This window comes from Arachis stenosperma, chromosome 7 (assembly GCF_014773155.1).
Source record: "Arachis stenosperma cultivar V10309 chromosome 7, arast.V10309.gnm1.PFL2, whole genome shotgun sequence".
Classification (NCBI taxonomy): domain Eukaryota; kingdom Viridiplantae; phylum Streptophyta; class Magnoliopsida; order Fabales; family Fabaceae; genus Arachis; species Arachis stenosperma.
The window spans coordinates 14,520,159-14,547,188 of record NC_080383.1 but is presented as its reverse complement, the minus strand read 5'-3'; the positions used below and the strand labels follow the sequence as shown (position 1 = coordinate 14,547,188).

The window sequence follows — 27,030 nt, the reverse complement described above, 5'->3', positions numbered from 1 at the left end:
TAAGGACCAGAGAGAATATGCTATTTTTATTGTGGCTTTGAGAATTTTTCACACTATTTTTTATATTACATAGATGACTTCTAAGCTAGTAAAATTATAATAAATAAATTAAAAGATGGTCCAATTATACTAAAAATTTTAAGGCATAAATTTAGTGATGAAAGAAAAATATGGACTTTTTGAAATAAACATATATTTAGTAAAAACAATATATATATATATATATATATATATATATATATATATATAAGTAAATATCAAAATAATCAGTTATTCCTTTAATTTTATATTAATAAAAATAAAATAAAATTGATATTAATTTTATTTGCTTTGCTTTATTTTATTGGTACCAAAAAATATATAATTAATTTGAATCTTTCAACAAAATTATTGAGGAAAGTAATATTCAATTTAAAACCCTTATTTACAAACTATGTAATTTATATATATTCACACAGATTATTAGATAAACTTTAGTAATTATATATATCATAAGTAATATAAATATTAAAAATACAGTAATATTATTTAATTATTCTAATTATTATATGTATAATACTATTAGTTAAGTAAATTTAATCAAGTCTTTAATTGTTTTTAATATATTTAAAATGAAAAATTTTTAACATTTTTTATTTTAAATTAATATAGTAATTACTAGGTTATATATATGTCGATCATAATTTAATTTTATTCACATAATTTTAGTCCTTTCAAAATCTATATTGCAATCTTACTTAATAGTCAAAATCTATATTCACATGATTTATTTTCCATGATAATTTACATCTCAATTAGATCTCATGAATAATTCTTTTTATAATTTTATTCATATAATTTTAGTCCTTCCAAAATCTATATTGCAATCTTACTTATTAGTCAAAATCTATATTCATATGATTTATTTTCTATGATAATTTACATCTGGATTAGATCTCATGAATAATTCTTTTTATAGATAAAATTCTTAATTGATTGTATTTTAATTTTTCAGTTATATGTCAGAGTTAATTCTTATTTAAAATAGATGTAAATAATAAAGAATCAAATAAAATATTTACCTCAAGTTATCTGGAGTCATTAAATTTTTTTACCAATAACGTGCCATTAATAATCTCTTCTAAAAATTTAAGTTGTATAAATACAATTGGATAATTTTAATTATTAAATTATATATAAATAGTGTATATAGAAATATGACTATTAAATTGAATAATTTAGTTTTTTTACTTTAATGTTTAGAAGATATTTTATTATTTTTGTAATAAAATTAAAATTTTAACATTCTCATAATCAGATTAAAATAGACAAACACAAAAAAAATACTAAAAAATAAAAATAATCAAATTAAAATTATAATGTCTAACATAATCAAACATTGTTACATCTAATATGATTTTTTAGTTGTTTAAAATAAAGTAAAATGATATTTTATCATTTTTAATATAAAAATCCAATGAATATACTTGGTTTAGGTATAATTATAAGAATAAATTAATTTTAAATATAAATAGGATAAATAAGAATAAAAACTAGTGTAATAGATTATTCAATTTATAAAATATCAATATGATTTTTTCTACAAGTGTTTAAATATAAATTATGTGTCATTATTATATGAAAGATACTATTTAAATTATAAAATTGTATGTCACTAATACATGAAAGGTTATTTTATTAATTATAATTCACTTATGTAATGTAATTTTAATTTATAATTGGATTTGTCAAAAAAATTGAAAAATAAATTAAATATAATAAAAATTTATTTGTGTGGAGGGTGGAATAGTCATTTCGACAGTTAAAGGAGTGAAATGTGGTTGTGTCACATGTACAAATGAATAAAAAATATACTTTAATTATAAATTGATTTAATATCAAATGAGTCCTAAAATTAAAAAAAAAAAATTGCACAAAGATACTGATCCTCTAAGGACCTTAATATTCTTTCCCCACAGTAGAACAATATTACTGAATTAAAGAGAAGATACGGTTTTCTTTTTTTTTTTTTTTTTTGGATGACCATGGTACAGTACTGTGTGTGTAACCTAAGGTTGTATTTAAAATATTTATATAGAAACAAAACAGGTTTTAAGATACAATAGAGATTAAAAAGAACTACTAGATTAAAGTATATATATCTTAAACAAAGAAGATAAAAAGCAGTTTCCAGTAACTTGATTAAAAAAAATCCCAAAATAAAAGCTACTCGGTGTATATATATCTCTTATATTTAACTACTTGACAAGGTGTATCAGAAGAAGCCAATGATCAATTATTAAAGTATACTAAGTGTGCTTAAAGCTTTCTGACCAAGCAAGAACCCTAAAGAAATATATATAAACTACCAAGTTTAATTTTCTCATCAGTTCAGGAAGGGACAAAGCTCAAAAGCAGCAAGAAAGAAAGGGAAGCTTTATAATGGTGCTTTTCTATGCATTATATTATATAGATATATATATTATATAAAAATGTTCCCTACTTCGCTTTAATATATATTTTTTTCACAGGAATAATAATGTCCTACACACACTATCTTAAGATGAATAAGAAAAGAATTATGTTCTTTTCAAAAAGTTTTTCCTTACATTACATGACATAAATTATCATTACTTTGACCTCTATCCATAATCCATTTTCTTTCGCTGGTTTTCATCTTATTCCCAGTAAAGAAAAAAAGCATCATTGATCTGAACATCAGTGTTGAAGCATAGCCAGATTCGCAATACAATTGGCTTCAAACCAAGTAAATATTAGGTTTAACCCGTTGATTCAACTAGCTAAACTTAAACCAAAATAAATAAATAAATAATAAAAGAAACCAGTATCTTGTGTGTACTCGCTCTGTTTTAATTTATCAATATTTTATACTTGGTGAATTTTAGTATACAGAGCAAAATTGGTACAAATTTAAAGATTTGTTTACACCACACTTTCTAAAGTCACACTTTAAACCGTAACTCTTCATAAAGAAAAGCGTTACCTAATGAAAAAAAGTAAATTAGAAGATTTAAGAGAAGAAATAATCAAGTTATCAAAATTAATAGATCAAAAATTAATGATTTTAACTAATGTTAACTGTAATGACACCGAATTTTTAAAATCAATACAAAATGATTTTTTTCAAAATCTTTATTTTACTATAAGTTTTATTGAAGGACTTCAAAAACGTGAAAAAACTTATTTTTCACACGGAATTTCTAAGAAATGTTACCATGGAAATGATTCCCCACATCTTTATCATACTTTTAACCCACAATTAAATTCTATAGTAGATATGCTTGAAGAAATATTAGTATCCATAAAATTTCAAAAAAATAAAGAAAAAGAGAATCCCAAAGAAGAAAATTTTCAAAATATAATCAACATAACAGATCTAAAAGTAAAACCACCACTAAAATTATGAATATTGAAGAAAAATTAGAAAAAGTTACAATGCTTTTTAAACAATTAAAAATGGATCAAGAAAATAATATTATGGAACAAGGATTTCAAATAGAAGAAGAATTAGTAAATTCTGAAAATATAGAAAATGAAGAACACATCCTAGATTATTCAAGTGACGAAGAACCAGCAATTCCAATACAAGTAAAAATGAAGCTGAAACATCTAAAGATAACCAATCTCAATATAAATGGGAAACAGGTTTTGATAATTATGCTTTTAAAAAAGGGTTTATAAATAAAGATTCAAAATATACAAAAATATCATCAAAATACGTTCCTAAAATCCAGGATATGGAAGGAGAAAGAATGCTTGATTTAGACTGTAAAAAGAATGAAAAAGAAATTTTCGAAAATTGGTTGAATTCCTTTTTATTAGAAGCCTTTACTAATCCAAAGCTTAGTGAATTGTCTGGAAGAGATATTTCATACTAAAGGAACTATAAGAGATTATATGACATCAATAGAAAACCAAATAATAGAAGATTTAGCAACAAAAATACCAGCTTATGATAAGATATTATATATAATGATGATTCTATATAAAGAATTTTTTGGAAAAAATATTATAGATCATAGACAAGAAGTCTATGATAAGGAATATCAAGAAGCAAAAAACCATTTAGCTAATATCCAGATATATGATCTATGTAATGTGGAATCTTATATATGTGAATATAGAATACATTATTACAAATTAAAAGAAGAAGATAAAAATCATTATCTTAGTATGTATATAACAAAACTTCCATATCCTGCTAATGAATTTATAATGGGAAGATTTATAAGAGAAATAAATAGAGGGACAATTGAAAATAATTTTGGTGGAGCAACCGCTGCAATAAGAGAGAAAATAAAAGAACGTTGTATGCAAGAAGCCACTCAAAAAAGATTTGCAAATATAATTAGAATTTGCTGTCAGGATAATGAAGAGATACCCCAAAAATATGGGCTTAATAAAAATTTTCAGAGAAAAAGAAAATATCAATTTAGAAAAAGAAAATACTATCCAAACTGGAGAAAAAAGAGGTATTTTAGAACAAGAAATAACAATAAAAACAAAAGGCAAAAAAGTGACTATTGCCCAAATAAAAAAGAAAACTGTAAGTGTTGGTATTGCCAAGAAGAAGGACACTATGCAAATGAATGTCCGAAAAAGAAGGATAAAAAATATCTTACTAAACAAATAGAAATTGCTAAGTCTTGTTTTATGGAACCTTTAGAGGAATCTGATGATAACCTAGACTATATTTTTGAATATGTCTCAGAAACAGACTCAGAGACTGAGTAATAATGCCACATTTATTACTATAAAAATAACAGAAAAATTTATAAATGCTTTTATAGATTCTGGAGCAACACAATGCTTTACTAGTTCAAATATAAAACTTGATTGGAAAAAATTAAAGAAACCATTAAGAGTTAAAATAGCTGACAAATCAATACATAAAATTGACCAAAAAACAGAGATGACTGAAATTTTTATTCAAAATTATAAGTTCATTGTTCCATCTATATATATGTTAGATTCTGGAATGAATTTTATCATAGGAAATAACTTTTTAAAACTATATCATCCATTCATTCAAGAATTAACATATATAGTTTTAAAATCTCCACACGATTCTTCAATAAATCAAAAATCAAAACGTATAAAAATACCAACTACTACTATAGATAAGATCTTAAAATTTAAAATATTTTCTATATTAGAAACATGTTATTTAAATTTATACTTTCAGATAAACATTCCAAAAAATAATCTTGAAATAAAAATAGAGGAACTTTTGGATGAAATTTGTGTTGAAAATCCTTTAGATATTAAAAATACAAATAACGAATTAGTAAGCATTAAATTAAAAGATCCTACAAAAGAGATAAATGTTCCAAATAAAATTCCTTATTTCGCAAGAGATAGAGAAGAGTTCTCTTTAGAATGTAGAGATCTTTTGGAAAAAGGAATTATAAGATTAAGTAAAAGTCCTCATGCGGCTCCAGCCTTTTATGTCGAAAACAATAATGAAATTAAAAGGGAAAAACGAAGAATGGTTATTAACTATAAGAAGATGAATGAAGCAACTATTGGTGATGCTCATAAACTTCCAAGAAAAGATTCTATTTTAGAAAAGATAAAAGGAGCAACTTGGTTTTCATCTCTTGATGCAAAATCAGGATATTGGCAACTTCGTTTAGACGAAGAAACAAAGAAATTAACTGCTTTTACTTGCCCAACAAAAGAATCAACAAGTGTGTTACTCTATGAATGGAATGTATTACCATTCGGATTAAAATAAGCTCCAGGTATTTATCAAAGATTTATGGAAGAAAATCTAAAAGAGTTAAATGAATTTATTTTAGTGTACATTGATGATATACTAATTTTTACAAAACAGGATAAAGAAGATCATCTTCAAAAATTATTAATAGTTTTAGAAAGATGTAAAGAAAAAGGACTAGTTCTTAGCAAAAAGAAAGCAAGAATAGCAAAACAAGAAATAGAGTTTCTTGGATTAATTCTATCCACTCAAGGAAAGCTAAAACTTCAACCAAATGTCCTAGAAAAGGTAAATTTATTTCCTAATAAAATAGAAGATAGAAAACAATTACAAAGATTTTTAGGATGTATAAATTATATTTCTGATCAAGGATTTTTAAAGAATATAACAGAATACACTAAAAACTTATTTCCAAAAATAAGTACTAAAAAAGAATGAAAATGGGATGAAAAAGACAGTATGCAAATTCAAAGGATTAAAGAATTATGTGAAAAACTTCCAGAACTTTATATTCCAGAAGAAAATGACTACTTAATAGTAGAAACAGATGCTTCAAACATAACCTGGTCAGGATGTCTAAAAGCTAAGAAAGCTATAAAAAGTTTGGAACAAGAAAAAGAATCACTAGATTCTAAATATTCCCCAAAGGAATTACTTTGCAGGTATATTTCAGGGACTTTTACTCCAACAGAACGGAGATATACCACTCATGAAAAGAAAACTCTAGCAGCAATTAAATCTCTTAAGAAATGGAAAATTGATTTACTACCCAGAGAATTTACATTAAAAACAGATTCAAGTTATCTAACAGGTTTCATACGATATAATTTAAAAGTTGATTATAATCATGGACGATTGGTAAGATGGTAATTATTTTTGTTACAATATCCAATAAAAATTGAATATATTAAGGGTGACAAAAATGTTATTGCAGATACATTAACAAGAGAATGGAGTTCGTCTACAACGCATTAGATCAAGAAATTCAGAAATACGAACAAGAACTTGAAAAATGCAAGCATTGTCAGCAAATAAGGACACAGATCCAATCCCTAAAGAAGGCCATCGAAGCAATGAAATCAACACAACAACCAAAACCATCAGAGTTCAGCCAGCTAAGCGTGGTGGACAAATCAGGTGAAGAAAAAATTCCAGAAAATAAAACAATTGCTGAAATTATCAAAAAATTCACCCAAGATAAAAAATATTATGTAATTTATAATGGCCCCATGAAAGGAATATATGATGCCTGGAAAAAAGCAGCACCATTTACACATCAATCAAAGATAATTCATAAAGGAGGGTTTTTAACACTGGAAGAAGCAAAGGAATCTTTTAGGGAATATGAAGCTCTTCATCCAGAGCAAACCCTAAAAAGAGCAGATAAAGCTCCAATTCAAACCCAGAGAACAGGAATAATAAGAAACATTCCTACAAGGGCTGAAATCAAGGAAAAAAAAAGGGTCTGTAGATCAAATCTCAGAGAAACCCTTAACATAGTCCTAAATTGGACTGAAGAAAAAAGGGCAATCTTGGGATATTATCCTATTGCCAAAGAACAGCTAACAAAGCTGGTTATATTTCCAGATGCTTCCCCATCTGACACCTATCAGTTTTTTCAGTATGGATTAATTGATACAATTTTAATTTTTAATGACTTGAAAATTATTAGTGAGTTTCCTGCAGGATTCACTGATGCAGTAAAGAGATTTAAAAATATGATTGACAACGTAAATCCAAGGGATATATCCCTAAATTTTACGAATAGTCAACCTATTTTTAATGAAGAAGAAGAATGCTTGGTTCCGGCACATCAAGTAATCTTCATGTCCGTCTTCCCAGGAAATTTTTAACCAATTGATCAAGTTCAAGATTTAACAATCTACAGTCATGAAGGAAGACTAGCCAGCACACTAGCAAGGGTCTTCAAAAGAACTCAAAAGATAACAAGGGAATCTCACACAATAATCAATTATAAAAGCAGAAATACTTTGCTTGTGTCCAGTAAAAGGAATGAAATTGAAGAAAGAGAGATGAGATTCTTAGTGGAATTTGAATCAGCATTCTACAACTTATCTGGACTCTTAGAAAAGCTCCCCGAAGAGATAAAGAGGAATCTCTGCTATTTGATAAAAGACAGAGAAGACCACAAGTACCAGCTATGTGTCTCAGAGTTATCTGAAGAAAGCAATAATGAAACGGAATCAACCCACATGATAAAAGAAGGAGACAACGCATCTGAAGGCCACATAATGAAAGAGGAGGACAGCACATCTGAAGCATCTCTCAACATTATTGCATAATGACGTAAGCGCTTAGGTCATAGAGCACCAACAATGTAGCTAGTGCAAGATAATAAACAATGACGTAAGCAATGACGTCATAAGAAGGGTAAGGATGGGAATTGTCCATCAGACCCAACCATTATAAATAGGTTGCTTAGGCAATTGTAGAAATGATCAAACCATAGAAAGCAAGAGGCTAAGAGTACTCATATGCTAGGAGAGCAAGGAGGAAGCTGCCGAGGCGATTCTATAGTTTGAAGAAGAATTCCATTAGGAAAAACCAATTCTAAACTCCCCTCTGGAGATAAAAACATCTTATGTAAAATATACTAAATAAAGGAAGTTTTTCTTCAGAAAGGTACGCCTTTATCCTAATTTCTTAGTTATGAATTATTTAGAAAGCTTAGAATTAATAGAAGAATCTGATTATTATAGATTAACTGCTTTATTAGATAATGAAAGACAGGCTGTTCTAAAAACAGAATTAAATCTCAAATCAAATGAAAATTTCAATAAACAAAATCTTTTAAAAGAAGTTTTTAATAGAAAAAATATAATATACTATGAAAAAATTCAACTTGAAGCCCCTATAAAGATAAAATCCGCCAATGGAGAACTTGAAATAGCTTTGATAAATGATGAAGAATTGAGTAAACAGATTGAGAAAATTAAGGATCAACAAAAAAGATCTAAAATTGGATGGATTCATATTAGTACTATACAAGTCTTAATCAAATCTACATATATGAAAGGAATTAATTCACCAATAAGCTTAGCAATCTGTGATAAAAGAATTACTGATGACCCAATAGATCAAATAATTGGAATTGTTCATGGAAACTTGGCAAACGTAAATGTTAAATTCAATGCCCATCTTGGATATGCTATACATTTATCAACTGAAAACCTTGGAAGATCTATAAGTTTGGCTTATAAATTTCATAGAAAGAATCTAATGGAACAAGACGATGAACCTTTTTCAATTACATATGCAATAAATTATGCTTTAACAAAGAGCCATCATAGTATAATATTTAAAAACAAAGAAAGAATTTATCTTGATGAATTATTTCAGAAAATTGTAAAAACAGAAATACCAAAATATAAAGCTATTGAAAACCCAGTTCTATTATTAAAAGAACTATCAGAAAAATTAGTTTCATCAAATTTTCAAATAAGAGAATCTAAAATTAATAGCCCTTTAAGTTTATCCAAGTTAAAGATTAAAGAAGAAAATTCTGAAATAAAAGAATTAACAAAAAAGGTCGAAAAATTAAATGAAACCCTAAACATTAAATTATGACAATAAATAAAGAAAAAATATATGTAACTTATCAAGACAAGAAACAAGAGCTCTTTGAAAGAGAAAATCGGTTGAATTATTTACAGTTTTCTGAAATAAATCAAAGAACATTTGAAGCTCTAAAAATAATTTATGACAAGTTAAAAAGAGAAGTCGAAGAACTAGAAAAATTAATAGAATCTCTAGAAAATAGTGATGAATCAATGATAGAATTTGCAGAAATTTTAAGATAAATAATGAAGCATACAAAGATTGAAAGACCAGAAAATAAAATAAATAGGAAAAGGGCGAAAAAATTAAAAAGTAAAATAAAGGAGTATAAAAGGGAATTAAATAATCTTCAGTTCGAAATTAATGACCTTATAATAAAAAGGATAGAAATAAGAATAAATATAAACAAGTTGAAGCTAAACTTAAAAAATTTATAAATGCCTGGAAAACCATATTATGACTTAAAAGAATTAAAGCTGTTGAAAGAAAAAATGGAGAATGAAGTTGAAAAATTAAAAAGATATTTAGAAACAACAGAAAGTGTAGAAATAAAAGAGGTTTTTGAAGATTTAAAAAATTATATTAAAGAAAAAGACAAACAGATAAAAGATTTTATATACAATAATCCATGCAAAAAAGTATATTATAAACTAAAACAAGATTGAAAAACTATAAAAATGAAATCAGAATTAGTAATAGTAGAAATTGTCAATACTTTTTATGAAATTGTAAACTATAAAGTACCACCAACCAAATCTATACAAATTATAAATTTATTCGAAGCAAAATATGAAGAATTAATAGAAATTTTGAAAAAGAAATTACATCTAAAAATTGGTATCAGAGCCAAGTTAACGATTAAGAGTAACACTTTCTCTTTAAGCAATATTTTTAATGACACGCTTTTTTCAGCCACAAAAGGACAAAAATCTGTACAGACATATCTGTACACTAGATGGCCCCTTTATACTTACATCTGTTTATTTGTGATATCCGGATAGTGATTACTTTCCCCTCAATTATACAATTAATAATCTTGAATGCTGAGTCTTTATGGTACTAATAGAATTGGTTCTATCAACTCATATAGCTTGTTACATTTATTAAGAACTTTTTTTTACTATGTCTTATTCTCTGTTTCTTCTCCTCAAAAAATAAATGAAAGGAAGTAACTTCTATTTTTATAACTCAGAAAAATTAAGTAAAGTTATCATAATGTCAACTAAATATATGAATTTTTTAAAGTAGGTTGACGTAATTATAAAAATAAATAACAATAATACACATTTTGACATTTTGTGGTGGTGGAGAAATTGTTTTATGCTGGTGGTGTTAGGAAATTATTTTAATTTTCTAATTTGTTTCTGTGCAATACATATATTAATTATACTCACAAATTATGCTATTTTAAATTAAATGACTTTTATAATAGTGATCTTATTTATTATTATAAATGCTAAATTGAATAAATCATTATTACTTTTGATTTGAAATTAAATGAAAATAAAATCAGATATTATCTTTTGTTCTTTAGATAATTATCTTTTGGATTTTAAATATATTATCTTTTGGACTTTAGATACTATTTTATTTGGACTTTAGAGTTTAATGGTACCATGCTTAAATATAAATAGACCTTCAGGGTGTCGGTTTCCAATATACCAAAACCGCCTTTGTCGCTCTTTCTCCATCAGAAGAGTCACAATTCAGTCGCTAGGGATAGGTTTTGGTCGAGAAAGATCGAAAGAACCACAAAATCCAAACTCTTCCGATCGTGATTCATATTTATAAATTTAGATACACTTTCGCATCTAATATTTTTCTTTCTTAATGATTTAACATAGATAATTTTTAGATTGAAAAAATTCCCACACATGAATGCTAATGAATATATTACGGGCCATAAAGCAAGCTTATAGGCTATTAATTTTGTTGGCAACTTGGTATCTATTGTCAATTGTCATGTTTGATATCGTCCCATGCATCCATGTGTGTTCAATGATGATGACCATGCTTAGCAGAACATGTATTCTATTCGTCCCTGCCCCGTGTATTGCATCATCGATCTCCTCCTATGTTTAGAGATAAATTTTGGTCTCAATTGAGTGAAGTTGCAGCTGGGGAGATCTGTATTTGGAGAAAGGCAAAGGCTTAGTTTGATGTTGATTCGGTGTGGATGTCTGGTGAAAACCAAGATGTTGCAAGTTTCGGGATGATTAGATAAGTTGATTTTCGTTTGGTATGCATAAATTAGGACTAGTAATTAGGACTAGTAATGGGTAGGGTAGCGTTTAAACTATACTCTAACTCGAGTTAACAATATCTCAACCATAATCTTACTCACCCTTTAAAGTTTTCAACACTACCCTATCCACACAAAAATTAAATTTTTTCAAATATAAAATTCAATCATGTCATATTTGATACATATTACGAAACAGTGGTTGAGAGAAGAATGAATGTCATAAACAGAGAGAATGATGCGGTGAAGAATAACGGCGCAATGAACAGGAAGAGTAGTGAGGAGACGTTGCAGCGATACTGGGAGTTGAAGCAACGCCCGCAGGAATTGCAGCAATGAAAGAAGGAAGAAAAACTTAGAGTTCAGCGACGAAGGAAAGAAGAACTTAGGATTTTTAAATGAAAAAAATATGAGAAACGGCGAAATCAACTTAGGGTTTCTGAATTCACTTGCTAGTTTGTGAAATTGACAAATTGTGATATATAAATTTTGTTTTTAAGTTCTATTTTTATTTTAAGTAAACTTTATAAAAATACAAACTTACTAAATTAATGATTTCAATGATTAGCTTAGGTTAATTTGAATTTTTACAAGTAGTCATGGGTTCAATACCCTCTCTACTCTATTCAGAGTGCCGTATAAACAATCCTATCCAATCAGAAATACCCAGAGTAAGGTACATGTTGCCAACTCTAAATTACACATCCTGTTAACAAAGTTATTTACGCCCACAATCTTTTTCTATCTGTTTAAACATAAACTCTATTGTCAAATCAAATTATCTATAATTAAGAACTCCAATTGTACTGAACAACCAACATTTGCTAGTGCCGCCGGAGATCATAATTCTTGCAGAAGCAGGTTGTGTTTTGCACCTCACCCCGTGGTTATTTAACCATCAAGATTACAATATTTCTCAAGATTTTAAGACTACTTAGTATTTAATTTTACGAATACTTCATAATATATTTAGTGTGCATCAAGCCTAGATCGGACAATACTCGCACCCCAGCCCCCCAAAACCATTGGGAAGTAGCGGGTACAAGCAATTTGCATACCACCGCATTCCATTAAATTAAATCACTAACTCTAAAATGCATTAAGCCATGAACGGAAGGCCCGCATATACAGTATAAGCAAAATCTCATTCCCCAGATTGCAAATTAAGAGAATTAATAAAGCCATGACTAACAGGTGGAACAAGGCTGAACAATGGTGAAATTACGGACTTAAACCTATCCCGAAGGGCTACGGTACTATCTACATTTGATGGACAACATCTACAAGGAAAACATCGTTGCATCTATATCACTATTCCTGCTTCGGTTCAAAAGAAGGCACCTCTTCATCTGAAAAACCACCACCTGCATCATTAGGATTCTTCACCTCTAAATCGGAAATACCGTATTTGCCACATAAATCTGACGCACTCTCCCCAACTGCCTTGGACACTCCGGTAAGTGATGCTAATCCCATGGCAGCAATGCTGTTTGCAATAACACCAATGTCGCTGGTACCAGTATAAAGACCACGGCTTCCGGCAACAAGTAGGTTGTTCGGTTTTTCATTGGGATTAGTTAAAATTGCTGGAAGAGGATCCCCAATAACCTGTTGGTTACTCTGGTTTGAACCACTAATCAGCAACCTTAGAGTTTCTCTCGCACCCTTCACCACAGAATCAGATTCAGGAATCAGTGGGTTCACAAGCTTTGGATGCAATGGAGGGATGCTAGTTGACATAGCAGGGCCAGCACTCACAAGATAGCCCTGACCTGAAGAGCAAACATCAATTACTGGAACATGTACAATTGGATCACACATCAACGGTGTGAAAGTAGGAATCTGCTGAGACGTTGGTAATGACATTCTAACCAACGGATCAGGCAGAAATGGAGGAAAATCCATGGTTGCACTAATATCAAGAGGCTGTACAGGCTCCAACAGGGTGGCTGGCAGGGTGTTGGGTAACAGAGAGGCACCTGAAGGACAAGGTGAGTCAATAGATGAGTCGGAGGATTGTGGAAGTGATCCAAGTGATGGAATACTTGAAATCCCAGCTGGACACCAGCAATAATAGGGAGAAAGAAGGGGTGACACAAGGGGAGGGATTCTCCCTGCTATGCTAACATTAGATGGAGTAGCAAGCTTCCCTAGTGATTCAAGAAAATTTGAGGAAGGATATGCTAAACTATGCGCAACTTCAGAAACCTTGTTATGATCCAAAGTTGATGATAAATCCAAGTTGTTTGTTGAATCATTTATCGAGTTATCAACAAATGACTGATGGCTGTCACCTCGGCGTTTAATTTTCTCCCTGGCAGCAATCCTGTGGGGAGATATCCTTGGGGGTGCCTCTTTGAAAGAACTAGACCTTGGACTAAGTATATTCTGATAAACGGCGCTATCTCCCTTCCCTGCCTGACCTCCAACATTTCGAGATCGAGGAAATTTTGTCGAGATGGGTGAATTTTCAACAGCTGAATTACAGCTGGATGTGGAGTTAGCACATGGGGAAGCACACATTGAACTTTCTGCAGACCCCACAAGATATGCACGAAGCTGAGTTGCAAAGCAATCAAGCCGAGACTTGCTAATGCCACTCAACTCAGCGATGGATGGTTTCCTCTTTAGCAGATCCTTCATCTGATATATTGCAGGAAATAAACATCTTTAGAACACCACCAAAAAACAGAAGATAGGAAGTACGCCGAATTAATTTTATATCTAGTCTCATGCCATGTACAACACAAAACAGATACATGCCAAAAATTACCTTTCCAAGTAACTCAACTCCCAAAAGCTTAGACTTCTCTGAGCACCAGAAGTAAAATGTTCTACTATCTGGAGTTCTTACAATGAAGGATCGACCAGAAGGGTCGGATGAGATTTCATCAACAAGAACTGCAGAGCAATGCAATTCATTGGAAAATGTAAATATTCGCTCTACTTTGCCATCATCCCCAATGAAGGAAAGGCGAAGATCAGAACTTGGCAGTAATACAAGTGTCAGGTTGCCCCTGAGAACAATATAGCATGATGACCTATTAGTCGATAGTTGAGAAGATAACTGTGAAGAAATTAAACAAACAGGCAATTGTATCACCCTTTCTCAAATATGTTGGGATTCAGAATCTCCAACAGTTACAAGCTTAGTTTGGGAATTATTATTATATTACTATTATTAGTTATTTGAATGAAAAAGAAGACCTTATTTCAGTTAACATGAGTTTTAGACCACATAGCAAGATAATGGTCTGCATCACTAGACATGGAAATTCTAGTTCTTACTTTTTATGGTATCAAGAATATACACCAAACAAATTCATCGAAGTTGTTCTATTCAACATTGTTTTCAATAGCCAATCAAACACTGGGGACAAATTCATAGTTGGTGAAAAACCTTGGTATCTTCTCTGAGAAGTATTTACAATTAAATGCACATAATTAGGCATTTTTGTTAGAAGTAAAATCATACTAACTTACAAGCACCCTGAACCCTTCCCACCACTATAAATAAACCTAACACAGAATATAACTTTCTATTTCATGAATAAGTTGATCAAACATGGTATGAATATATATATCAGAAATACTAAATAAAATTCATATCAACTATGGTCAATTCAGATAATTATCAAAAGAAATTCTATGCATATGCAGTCAACAGAAGCAAAATTTGAAAAAAGGAAAAGAAAAACAAAAGAGAACATGTTTAGCATCTCACTGTAAACATAGAATACAATATCAATTCACAACAAAGCTAAGCATACTAATAGACAAGTAAACATCATAGGTCTAAAATAGTGTGATCTAACTGGTCTGCTTTATCCCCACATAAGTTATTCAAACCTATAGGTCTGAAAAGCTAAACAGCAGCAACATATATAATATAGGATCATGAAACTACCTTTACTTCCTCTTATTTCAGAGATCATAAATACGCCCAGTTACCTACAAGTCAAAAGACATTTTTACTTGGAAGAATGAACATATTACCATCAATAAACTAGACTATAGACTCCAGCATTTACCGCCAAACATCAAGCAAACTTTAGCAAAACTATATTCACGAGCAAATTTTATATAAGAAAAGACAGCATCTCAAACAAATATTTTCAACTATTGCCAACAGATAGACAGATATTACAGGAAGCTAGATTGCTACACAACAGATAAGTTATCAATCATGTATAGAATACACTTGAATGCTACTTCAATTTTTATAATAGCCATGTCAACGAGTATCAACAGCAAAAGAAACTAATTATATTGTAATGGATCAGACAGCTAAATAAATGAGAATTTAAATATGCACATGAAGATTATCACATTAGAGAATAATCAAACAACAAAATCAGAACAGTTAAAAAAAACTTATGTCTGCACAATTATATCAATGGCTGTGCCAGTATAAGTCAACTAACAGCCATAGGTTTTAAAATACAAGGTATGTTAAATTAAGATTTGTGCTATCAAGCCACCATATTCAGGCCGCGGTACAGAAGTCCACTGCACATATTTACAAAGACTTGAGTATATTTAGAGCACTAAAATATTCTATGCATTTATGAACACTTTTTCTCCCACAACCAGAAGGTTTGACAACTGAACTCTGCCCATTGGCTTCCATAAATGTGGCTGTGAACTTTGTAGTTGTCATTAAACACATGGCACAAATTAGATTATCCTTGGGCAGTGATGGTAAGCCACATCAACATGGCTCCCACAGAGGCAAGGGTAGACCAGCCTAAAAGAAATGGGAGCAAGAGCTTGCCCATTAGAAAGACTTAAAAGAAACGGCAGCTGAACCATTTTATTTTCAGGATAGAAAAAACGTTTCAACTTCACTGGAGTAGAGGCAGATAAGTCAAAGATGTATGTGTGCTAATCAATCAATCAATTAGACACACTATACTTTCGATTATGTAGAAGTTGGAACTGATGAAATAAACTAGCCTCACTTGATAAAGGTCAAGAAATGTACATGTAAAACAGCCTCACTACAATGAGACTGAAACTGGTCACCAAGAAATAGAACACCTAACAGTTACCCAAAAAAAAAAAAACAATGTTGCAATGATCTATAAGGAAATGCAGAGACACATGCATGACAAATAAGAAGAACAACATAAACACAACCTTTAAGCATACAGAGACGAACAAACACCAAATTTGTTTATCTGAAAAAAATTATTAAGGAAAGAAAAAGATGAATTGTAGACACTTAACAACCTAATAAACGGGAGAGGGAAAAAAAAAGAAGGGGGGACAGAGATGGAAAACAAACACAAATTCAAACTACTTTACACAACAATAAACGCAGGATTTATAGTTAGGCGTTTGCGCCTTATCTTATCCAATGGATTGCATTATATAAACAAGTTTTGTAGGAAAATGGAGAGGAAAAAAGATGCACAATAGAAGTTTGAAAAATATTTGCCCGTCAATGGGGGGAAAAAATAGTTAGGGTTCCGCAAAACTTTAAAATGACAATACCTAATAGCAGTTGGACATAATCGTGTGCCTTCCTTGTTAATCTTCCCAACGCGGACCGAAACAAGTGGCACGCAGAAGCATCTGGCTAGCATTCCAACCTCCGATGGCTCGAAATGCTGCAACAAGAAGAAAATAGAAAGAAATAAATTAAATCCTCAGTGAAACATAAAAGAAAGCATTACCACCAAGACAATTATCACAATCGTCACAACCATACAATGAAGGATACACCACTCATCAAACGGTGCTAAAAAATATCAACAAAATCATCGAGAACAAAGCATACCTGACTCAATTGAGTCAGCAGATGATCTTCGGCGACACCACACGCAGCGTTCATCTTCAGCAAAGGCTTCATCCTCTCGTCGGCGCGGCACGCTCCCATGACTTGCATGTCAAGAGCCTGCAGCCACTGCAGCAATCGATCCTCACGGTTGCTCTGCTGAATCAACAGATCGCCGTCACCTTCCTCGACGAGAATCTCCGCCAGCCTCTCGGTGAGACCAGAATCGCTTCTCGAACCGCCGTTCTCTTCCGAAAAAGACTGACTCGAGCTGGATCCACTATTAACGGACGAAGAATCGTCGAAATCATCGCCGTTAGACGATGGATCCAAGCCGCCGTTAGACGATGGATCCAAGCCGCCGTTAAGCGAATCTCGTCCTCTTCTGTTCGACATAACAAAACTTCAACGAAAATATGAAATCAAATCGGAGAAGCAAAAGCAGATAGAAATCCGAAAACGGAAACCCTAGCTTCCGGTGCGAGATCGGAATTGAATGCCTGAACTGGCCGATTGAAATTGGTAACCGATTTTAGAGAGAGAAAGTGAGGGGAGGAAGAAAACGGTTTCTAGAGAGAGAGATAATATCTCCTGAGCAGCTGGTTGTGGTGGTGGTATGCAATGATAGGAATCAAAATAGAGGGGTGTGAAAACGCAGGGTTGTTCCATAAATAGTAGTAGGCGCGTGTGGGTGACGTATGCGGACGTCAAATCGAATTGTAAAATGGGGTTTTGGAGACTCGTCTTGAGATCCGGAAGATGTAAGTTGGTGGGGTTCACTAGATCCACGTCAGCACTGTGGTCCTGTTTGTGGAAGAAAGGCGGTGCCACGTAGGATCTTGGCCGACTCTGAGTCCGTGATTAGGTTTCTGAAAACGACAGCGTCGAGTAAAGACGATGATACTGATGGGCACCCTGTTGCAGGTAGGGCTCACTGCCTTTCATAGGAGGAGATTCTTTTTGTATATATTTTAATTTTAATTTTGTAATTTAACAACAACGACCAAGAAAAATACAGTTATCCTCACCTTGCGTATATATGCGTTATAGTGTTATACTTTTAATATTTTAAGATATATAAGTTATTGTTTAGACAGATTATTTAAAAAGTAATTTTAATTATTAAAATTTCCTTATTATTGTGTTCTATTTTTATGCTCATTACCATTAGTTTTAAAAATAAGAGAGATGTTCTATTCTTTTTAATAAGATCGTTTATCGAAGTATTACGATAATTTTGTGGCAAATGAATCATTTAAAAAAACAAAAAATTAATAGTCAAATATATGTCTTTTTATATAAGTTATTCTAAAATAAAAAATTGATAAGACAAAATCTTCTCATTTTAAAAGCATTTATGAATATATCGTATGTATATAGTAAACTTCAAATATTAAATTTTTGCAGCTAAGACTTAACTTAATTGGTAAAATCATATGTCTCTTAATATATTATATTTGAATTTAAATTTTGACAAATACACCAAATATTAAATATAAATCTTTTAGTATTATGTAGATAAATATATAGTATAAATATGTTGTGATATCTAAGATTAGAGATTGTCCCATCCATCTGACCAAAAATAAAAATTAGATTCTTATATAGACGCATAAACTAATCAACCAAATCTAATCTACAAAGAGTCTAGGATAATTTATCATTGATTAGGAAGAATTTAATTTTGGATGATGGGTGGAGTGACAAGGGATTAGGGGTCCACCGTTGTTGGGTTCAATAATTGTTGTGGTTCTCACTCTCAGTTGTTTTTTATTTATCTCCGTATAAGGGCCCCGCTTTCACAGACATATTTCTTGGTAGGTCCCTCGAGGACTCGACTACTAGTCTACTACTTCTATTACATGGCATTTTGCATTTTAAGAAAATTGTTATATTATCTTACAAATATATATCATTGAATATTCTACTTGCATTAAACTATGTTTATGTTATTCCTATTCTTTTCCCTTAAGAAAAAGGTTTAGCTCTATCTAGTGTCCTCCAGCCCTCAACTTGTAAAGCAACATAATTTGAATAGAATTTATTTGAGTAAAGAATCCCGAGTCATTACGTTTGTTTGGATTGGGAAGCAGTAATGGCATCACTTTTGATCGAATTAGAGGAAAAGGGATAACCTAATACCATACCACATCATTAGTATGCGTTATTGAAAAATGAAACATGAGTTTAGGAAGTATTATCCAACGGCGTTATTTTGTTGCTGAGTTTTGGATGTGGACCCACGAAGCAAGGATCCACTCCATTTAATAGCTGTTAAGGGTTGTTTGCTGCGGGATAGTGGGCATACCATGAGTGTTAGTAAACTCTTTATAGGCATATAACTTGCATTTTCTTCTCCTTTGGGTTGTGGTCCTTCATCAGTTACTCAAAAGAACATAAAAGTTGTGTTTAACATGGGCAAGCACTATAATCGGAACCCTAGATAGAAATAGTTGTTCATGTCCAATCAAGAAAATAGATTTGAATAATTGAAATAAGGTTATTACTTTGGAGGGTAAAACAACAAGCATTACCCTTGGATGTTGGATCAATAAAATGAAGATGGGTCGCACTTTTAACTTTATTGATCCAAGGTGAGGAGTATCTTTGTCCAAAGAGCTAAAAGTAAATGGATTTTAGGAAAATAAATAAAAATCTAAGTTCAATCTCCCTCTACCAGATAACCAGATGCAATATGGGAATGAATGTGTTCTAAAGCTGGTGACTGTTTTATCCCCTCATTTCCATCCTAAATATTAAAAATGTATAGAATTATAAACCAGATCCAGATATGGTTTTTTCTTTTACCCTCCTCCATAACGAACTCGAATTACTTGCTCTTCTTTGGTTCTTTGGTATATTGGTCTATTAAAGATTCAACATCCTTCCAGAAGAGGCCCTCAACCAAGACTCCATCCTTCGTGAACCTGCAATTAAAGCAAAAGAAATAATAAATGCATCTTAATCTGCAGAAAGCAAGGCAATAGATGCTGTCAATGCCTACTAAGTTAAGGGGGGAGAGAGAGACCACTGAGTAACACTCTTGGTCAAATGGACTGGTTCCTGTGCAGAAACTGATTTTGGATCTGCACTTGCTATGGTGAGGGTGTACATGTCCGAAAATCGAGGCAACTTGGAGGAAACTACCAAACCGGTACTGGTAAAGGACCCCTGTAAAAGAGGAATTGCATCCATGTTGGAATACAAGATAATAAATTCATAATTCAAGTTGAAGATGTCCTAGGCTTCTGCTAAAAAGTACCAAGGATGTACTTGATTTGTTAACAGCATTTAAAGACAGATCAAGATTGTCTAGATGAATGAAAAATATATTTGACCGAGCATTCCAGCAACCACCAGCTTGCATCATTTTAAAGAGTTGTTTAAACTTCTAATCAGATATCATGGTTAACCCCCTTTAAATCACTTATGACAAATGAATAAATCAAATTCAATATTCATTTTAAGACTGAAAGCAACTAAAACCCAAACAGCTTAGCACAGTCATATCAACTTAAAATCCATATAATTTGTATTCCAAGTTTAGAACAACAATGATATAGGTACTATCCAGGTTAAATTTCCAAGTTCCAAACCAAAGACACATTAATGCCACCCAGTTACACAGAAGTAGAAAGATCAATCATTACAATGCATAATCAAAGGTGCATATCAACCATTTAAAGAGACTAGTACATGGGGGTGGGGAATGTGTGTGTGTGTGTAATGAGCATGACATGGTGTGTATCATAGTATACCAAACCAGAATGAACAATCAACATTATTGCTTTATCAGAACATAATTAAGAAGAAAATAGCTAAACCCCTCCCCAAAAAAGGTCCTTCTTTGATTCTCTCACACACAATGACACAGAAAAAACAACACAACAAATGTTTAATCAAATCTCAAAACAAGGAGCTACAGAATTTCAACAACTTTCATCTATTCCATTTGAACATAAATCTAAAAGATGTACAATCAAGTGTATGTATAACCTTCATAAACTGAAATCAATGGGTCATAAAAAATTGGCACACATTCTAGAAGACCGCAATAAACATTATACAAAGGAGTGAAATACTAAAGCAGTATGAGTTTTATGTATTCTAAGCCAGTCTCAATAAAGCACAACACCTATCCTCCACATACACACAAAGCAACAAAATCAAAAACATGATCTTATATACAGGTTAACAGACACTTACAGCTGGAGGATAGGTAAACAGAATGGCATCCTTCTCCTTGGTGTATATGATCAGCTGCAACAACCCATTGAAGACTACATACGTGCACAGGAGTTAAAGATCAAACAACTACACTGGCGTTGAATGAATTAGAAGTAAATATACATAATACACACACCAACAAAAAAAAATTTCCTTTTCTCCCGTAATAAAGCATCAAAGTCATGTAAAGAGGAACCTAAGAAACTTCCAGATTGAAACAATTCCTGCATCCCACGCCATTAAAAAAGATCAATCCCATATATTTCATTAGCCATTACCTCAACCCGACCAAGATAAAAAAAAAAAATAACCAAATCCAAATGCCCTAAACTTTGGAAATTTCATCATCAATTTGACTGTGCAGATCAAACCCTAAACCAAAACGAAGCTAAATTTTCCCTCACAGTAATTTCATCAAACAGATATATGCATAATTTTTGTTGTTTACACAAAAAAAAAGGATATAATCCGATGCAGGCAATGAGGAAATCCCTGTTCTCAGGGAACTTCTTCTTATAAAACTGAGCGAAGAGAGCAATGACGATGATTATGGTTCCAACTAGGAGCCTCACGTTGCTCAATCTCACGTCTTCCACGTATCCACGACTCGTCACAACCTAAGAAATTCGAGGTATTCAGGCTCAATTAACCAATTGAAACAATTTCAATTTGAAACGAGAATAAAATGGTCGAAATTAGAGAAGATCGAAAGGGGATTAGGGTTCAAGAGTGAGTGAGTACCTCGGAAACGGACTCGTCAAGGATGTGCTTGATGGAGTGGTGATCTAAGAGATTGGCTTTCTTGGCAGATTTAGAGGCCATTTTTTGTTCGAATCTGAATTGTTTTGTTGGGTTGTGTATCGAAGACTTGGCTTGACCCGGAGACGATGAATCTCAGCGTTTTCAAGTTTCAAATTCAACACTCTTCAGTTTTGAGGGTTCTGTAATAACTTAGAAGTGTTGCTTGTAGTGTCTAGTGGCTACTACCACTCGCTAAAGCTGCGCCTGGTTTCATTTTCTATTTATTTATTTTCTTAATGATTTTTTGGGTCTTAATTAAAAGGGCAATTTACAGAAATAAATAAAGTGGGAGAATTATTTACGTAAATGTGCAAATCTGTTTGTTGTTACGATTTTGTGCAAAATTGAATATTATGTAAACCGTGGCAACCCACCACGGTTTCAAAACAAACATAAACCGTGGGAGGTCACCACGGTTTATGAACAAATTGTGTTGCATGTAAACCGTGGGAGGTCACCACGGTTTACGTATGAAAAAGTGTGTGCATAAACCGTGGTGAGTCACCACGGTTTATGAGGAGCTAGAAAACGTGGTGGGTTGCCACGGTTTACTTTGACGAAAAATCTATATATATGTGGGTGATTCAAGCACCAGAAGAGATCATTCTCACAATGGCTAGTGAGGAAGAGAGCTTTCTTGCTCTGGTGCATTGCTCTGGAAAAATAAAAAAAAGCAAAAGCCATGGTGTGAAGTTCACCGACAGAGAACCACTAAGTATGTTTATCAGTTCGTCTATGAGTTTGTCGGACTTGAAGACCAGCATCTTGGAGAAGCTTGGCGTGTTGGGTTCCAAGTGGGTGAAGAAACTATTCTACAAGATTCCAATGGCGGTTGTCTCGACCGGTGTTCAGTACGAAACCTTTGCGGTTAAGTCTGATGAAGATATTAGGGTTCTGTTCTACTGTGTAAGGAGTTTTCCGGAGATCAGAATCCATGAGTTGTTTGCGAAGTTGGAGGTTGGTGTCGATAGTTCTGGGGCATCCGCTCCAGTTCCTTGCGTAGCTTCCGCTGGTGGTGCATCTAGTTCGATGCCTCCGGTCAGACCGCGTCTTCCGCCGGTTCAATCACCTTCTTTTGCGGCTGACTTACAACAAACGGAGGTTGTTGGTTCTGTCCCTTTCGAGCCTGTAGCAGTCGTTGAGCCTGCCAACGTCGTGGGCACCGGTGGTGGTATTGTGCCTTATCTCGAAGACTTTGGTGGACCTGATCATATAGAGAATGCAATGCGTGACGATGAATCTGAAGAGGAGCCTGTTGATATCGATGGTGACAGCGACGAAAACAGAGGCGGCGATCCAGATGCGCAACATCGGCCTTCAAGTTCTGCTTCTCATCAATACCCTCCACACTTCTCGACACTAAACTTGGAAGCTCTTCGTCAACAGGAAGACAGTGGTAACATAGTCGGTAGATCTTCTACAGAATTTGAGATTGGGCAATCTTTTCAGAGTAAAGATGAAGCTGTGCTCAGTGTGAAGGACTATAGCATCCGGCGAGGTGTTGAGTACAGAGTCATCGAATCGGATCATTTGAAGTATCATGGAAAATGCAAGCAATTCGGCAAGGGTTGCACTTGGTTGATTCGTGTAGCGCTTCGTGCACGAAAGGGAACTTGGGAGGTTAGGAGGTACAACGGGCCACACACGTGCCTCGCAACTTCTATATCAAGTGATCACCGTCAGCTGGATTATAACGTTATATGTGCGAGGATTCTTCCTATGGTTAGGGCTGATGCTGCGGTTACGGTAAAGGTACTTCAAGAAGCGACAGAAGCTGATTACGGTTTCAGGCCTAGTTACAGGAAGGTCTGGTTGGCTAAGCAGAAGGCTGTGGCAGAAATATATGGAGATTGGGAAGAGTCTTACGCGGAACTGCCCCGTTGGATGCTAGGGATCCAGGCAACAATGCCGGGAACAATCACGGTGCTGAAGACGTCTCCGGTTCAGATTGGTGGTGCTGTTGATGAGTCGAGGGTGTACTTTCACCGACTTTTCTGGACATTTCCACCCTGTATCGAGACTTTCCGGCATTGCAAGCCACTCGTCAGTATTGATGGTACCCACTTGTATGGGAAGTATGGAGGGACGCTCCTGTTGGCTATAGCTCAGGACGGAAACTCGAACATCCTCCCGGTAGCATTCGCCCTTGTAGAGGGGAAAATGCAGAGTCGTGGTCATTCTTCTTGTCAAACCTACGAGAGCATGTGACTCCTCAGGAGGGTATCCTAGTTATCTCAGACAGGCATAATGGGATCAAGGCGGCCCTTGAGGCACCTGAGAATGGATGGCTGCCTCCTCGTGCATTCCGGGCCTACTGTATAAGGCATGTGGCCGCCAATTTCGCCCTAACGTTCAAAGGTAAGGACTCAAGGAGGTTACTGGTCAATGCTGCCTACGCCAAGACTGAGGGTGAGTTTTACTACTGGTTCGACATCATGCGGACTGAGAATCCAGCAATGTGTGACTGGGCCAACCGTATGGAGTATGACAAATGGACCCAACATGAGGATGCTGGTCGACGGTTCGGGCACATGACCACAAACATCAGTGAATGTGTGAACTCCGTGCTAAAGGGAACTCGCAACCTCCTTGTCACATCATTGGTTAAGTCAACCTACGGGAGGCTTGCACAGCTATTTGTAGTCCGGGGACAGACAGCAGAGGCACAACTCGGAGCCGGCCATGAATTCTGTCAGGCGTTGGTCAAGGCTATTGATCGGAACCTTAGAGACTCCAGGTGCTTTACTGTGACATTATACGACAGGCACCAACTAGAGTACATCGTGGCTGAGACAACACCAACGGGGACGTTCTCTCTTGGTAGCTACAGAGTTTCCCTTAAAGATCACCGATGCGATTGTGGGCACTTCCAGGCGCTGCATTATCCATGTTGCCACGCCATTGCCTGTTGCGCCTACTCCCGGTTAAACTGGGCGTCATATGTTCATGAGGTGTATCGTATGACTGAGGTGTTCAACGTTTACAATCATGGGTTTCTCCCACCTATTCCTGAAGGCCTGTGGCCTCCATATGGTGGCCCGACCATTATTCCTGACCCTAATCTGCGGCGGGCAAAGGAAGGTCGTCCAAAGTCAACCAGGATCCGAGGAAGCATGGATCAGTCTCAACAGAATCAGCCGAAGCGTTGTGGGTTATGCCGTCAGCCTGGGCATACGCGAAGGAACTGTCAGCAGCGATCACAAAGTGGTGGAGGGGATGCTTAGATCCCATGTTGTGTAACCCTCGTCTATGCTGTTTTATTTGTTTCTTGCTCTAAGTAATCTTAGTAATGCGTCGTTGGTTAAATATGTCACTTTCAACTTGTTTCATCAACAACGAAATCTGTTTGTATAATAACGTCGTTTTAAATTATCAGTTTCATTAAACCTCTTTAGATATCTTTGATAATGTGCATTATAATATATACCATACATGAACAGATGAATTACTCTGAATCAGGCACTCACTACATACTCAAAAGATAAATAATATTTAGCAGTAACTCTGAAATATAACACTAACAATCATGCACATTAACATAACGTAATTAGGGTTTATTTGCACACTTTTTCAAAATTGCTTCCTCATAAACCGTGGTGACTCACCACGGTTTATGCACACACTTTTTCATACGTAAACCGTGGTGACCTCCCACGGTTTACATGCAACACAATTTGTTCATAAACCGTGGTGACCTCCCACAGTTTATGTTTGTTTTGAAACCGTGGTGGGTTGCCACGGTTTACATAATATTCAATTTTGCACAAAATCGTAACAACAAACAGATTTGCACATTTACGTAAATAATTCTCCCACTTTATTTATTTCTGTAAATTGCCCTAATTAAAAATTACAATTAATAGAAAATAGACAATATGGGGACTTTATTATTGTCTTTTGAGTAAGTAAAGAGAATTACGCTTCTTATTAATTTGACCAAATTTAATTCTCTATTTTAATATATTTTTCAAGATTTAAAAAAGTATTAATTAAATTAAATCTTTTTTAAAAAATTTTAAATGGAATACTATGATTTTTTACAAAAAAGAAAGACAAAAAATTAAAATTAATAGAAAATTAATTCTAATAGTTTGTTATTTTCTAAAATGTACTGCACTTTTTATTTTTATTTTTTCAAAAATACATTAGTATTTATCTAAATTAAACTATTATTTAGCATTTAAAATATTTTATTGCAATAAAAAGTTCATAAATGAAGGGGCAAAAAAACACACTGGCTCAAAAGTTTGCCAAGTTTCACCAGATTGTATTTTGTCTAAATTTTGGGATTTTGGCTTTTGGCCTTTTGGGACAAAGGAGGACGTTTAGTAAATTTTGTCAAACTTTGTGATTTTTCAAGGGTTTTGGGTTTTCTTTCTTATATTCATGAATATTTTATCAAAATTTGAATTCTTTAAATGTTAAAATAGTAATTCATTCGCCAATGAATTAGAGCTCAAATGGCATAATTTTCCTATACTCATTAAAGGGGTCGCGAGTTTGAGCCTCCCTATGTTCAGTAAAAAAAAAAATAATTCACTTGATTAGATAAAAATAAGAATCTCAGGTTTAAATATTTTCACATGATCCTTTTTTAAATAAAAAATCAATAAAACAAGGAGGTCCTTGAGAAATATTGCAACAGCCTTATAGATCCATAAAAAGATAAAGCAGTAAGTAAAT

The 27,030-nt window shown here is 33.2% G+C and overlaps 2 protein-coding genes across 2 annotated transcripts; both read right to left on the bottom strand.

The window, feature by feature from the left end:
• Positions 1-12,615: 12,615 nt before the first annotated feature.
• On the bottom strand, positions 12,616-17,945 carry LOC130942024 (uncharacterized). Its single transcript, XM_057870700.1, has 4 exons — positions 17,323-17,945; positions 17,037-17,152; positions 14,314-14,557; positions 12,616-14,183 (listed from the first exon to the last, which is right to left on the bottom strand). Exons 1-4 carry the CDS (start codon positions 17,713-17,715, stop codon positions 12,852-12,854), a joined length of 2,085 nt encoding a protein of 694 aa, XP_057726683.1. The 5' UTR covers positions 17,716-17,945; the 3' UTR covers positions 12,616-12,851.
• Positions 17,946-19,862: 1,917 nt separating this feature from the next.
• LOC130940341 (signal peptidase complex subunit 2) lies at positions 19,863-22,534 on the bottom strand. Its single transcript, XM_057868452.1, has 5 exons — positions 22,288-22,534; positions 22,012-22,163; positions 21,526-21,607; positions 20,348-20,490; positions 19,863-20,246 (listed from the first exon to the last, which is right to left on the bottom strand). The coding sequence occupies exons 1-5, from the start codon at positions 22,366-22,368 to the stop codon at positions 20,150-20,152; spliced, it is 555 nt and encodes a 184-aa protein (XP_057724435.1). The 5' UTR covers positions 22,369-22,534; the 3' UTR covers positions 19,863-20,149.
• Positions 22,535-27,030: the final 4,496 nt, after the last annotated feature.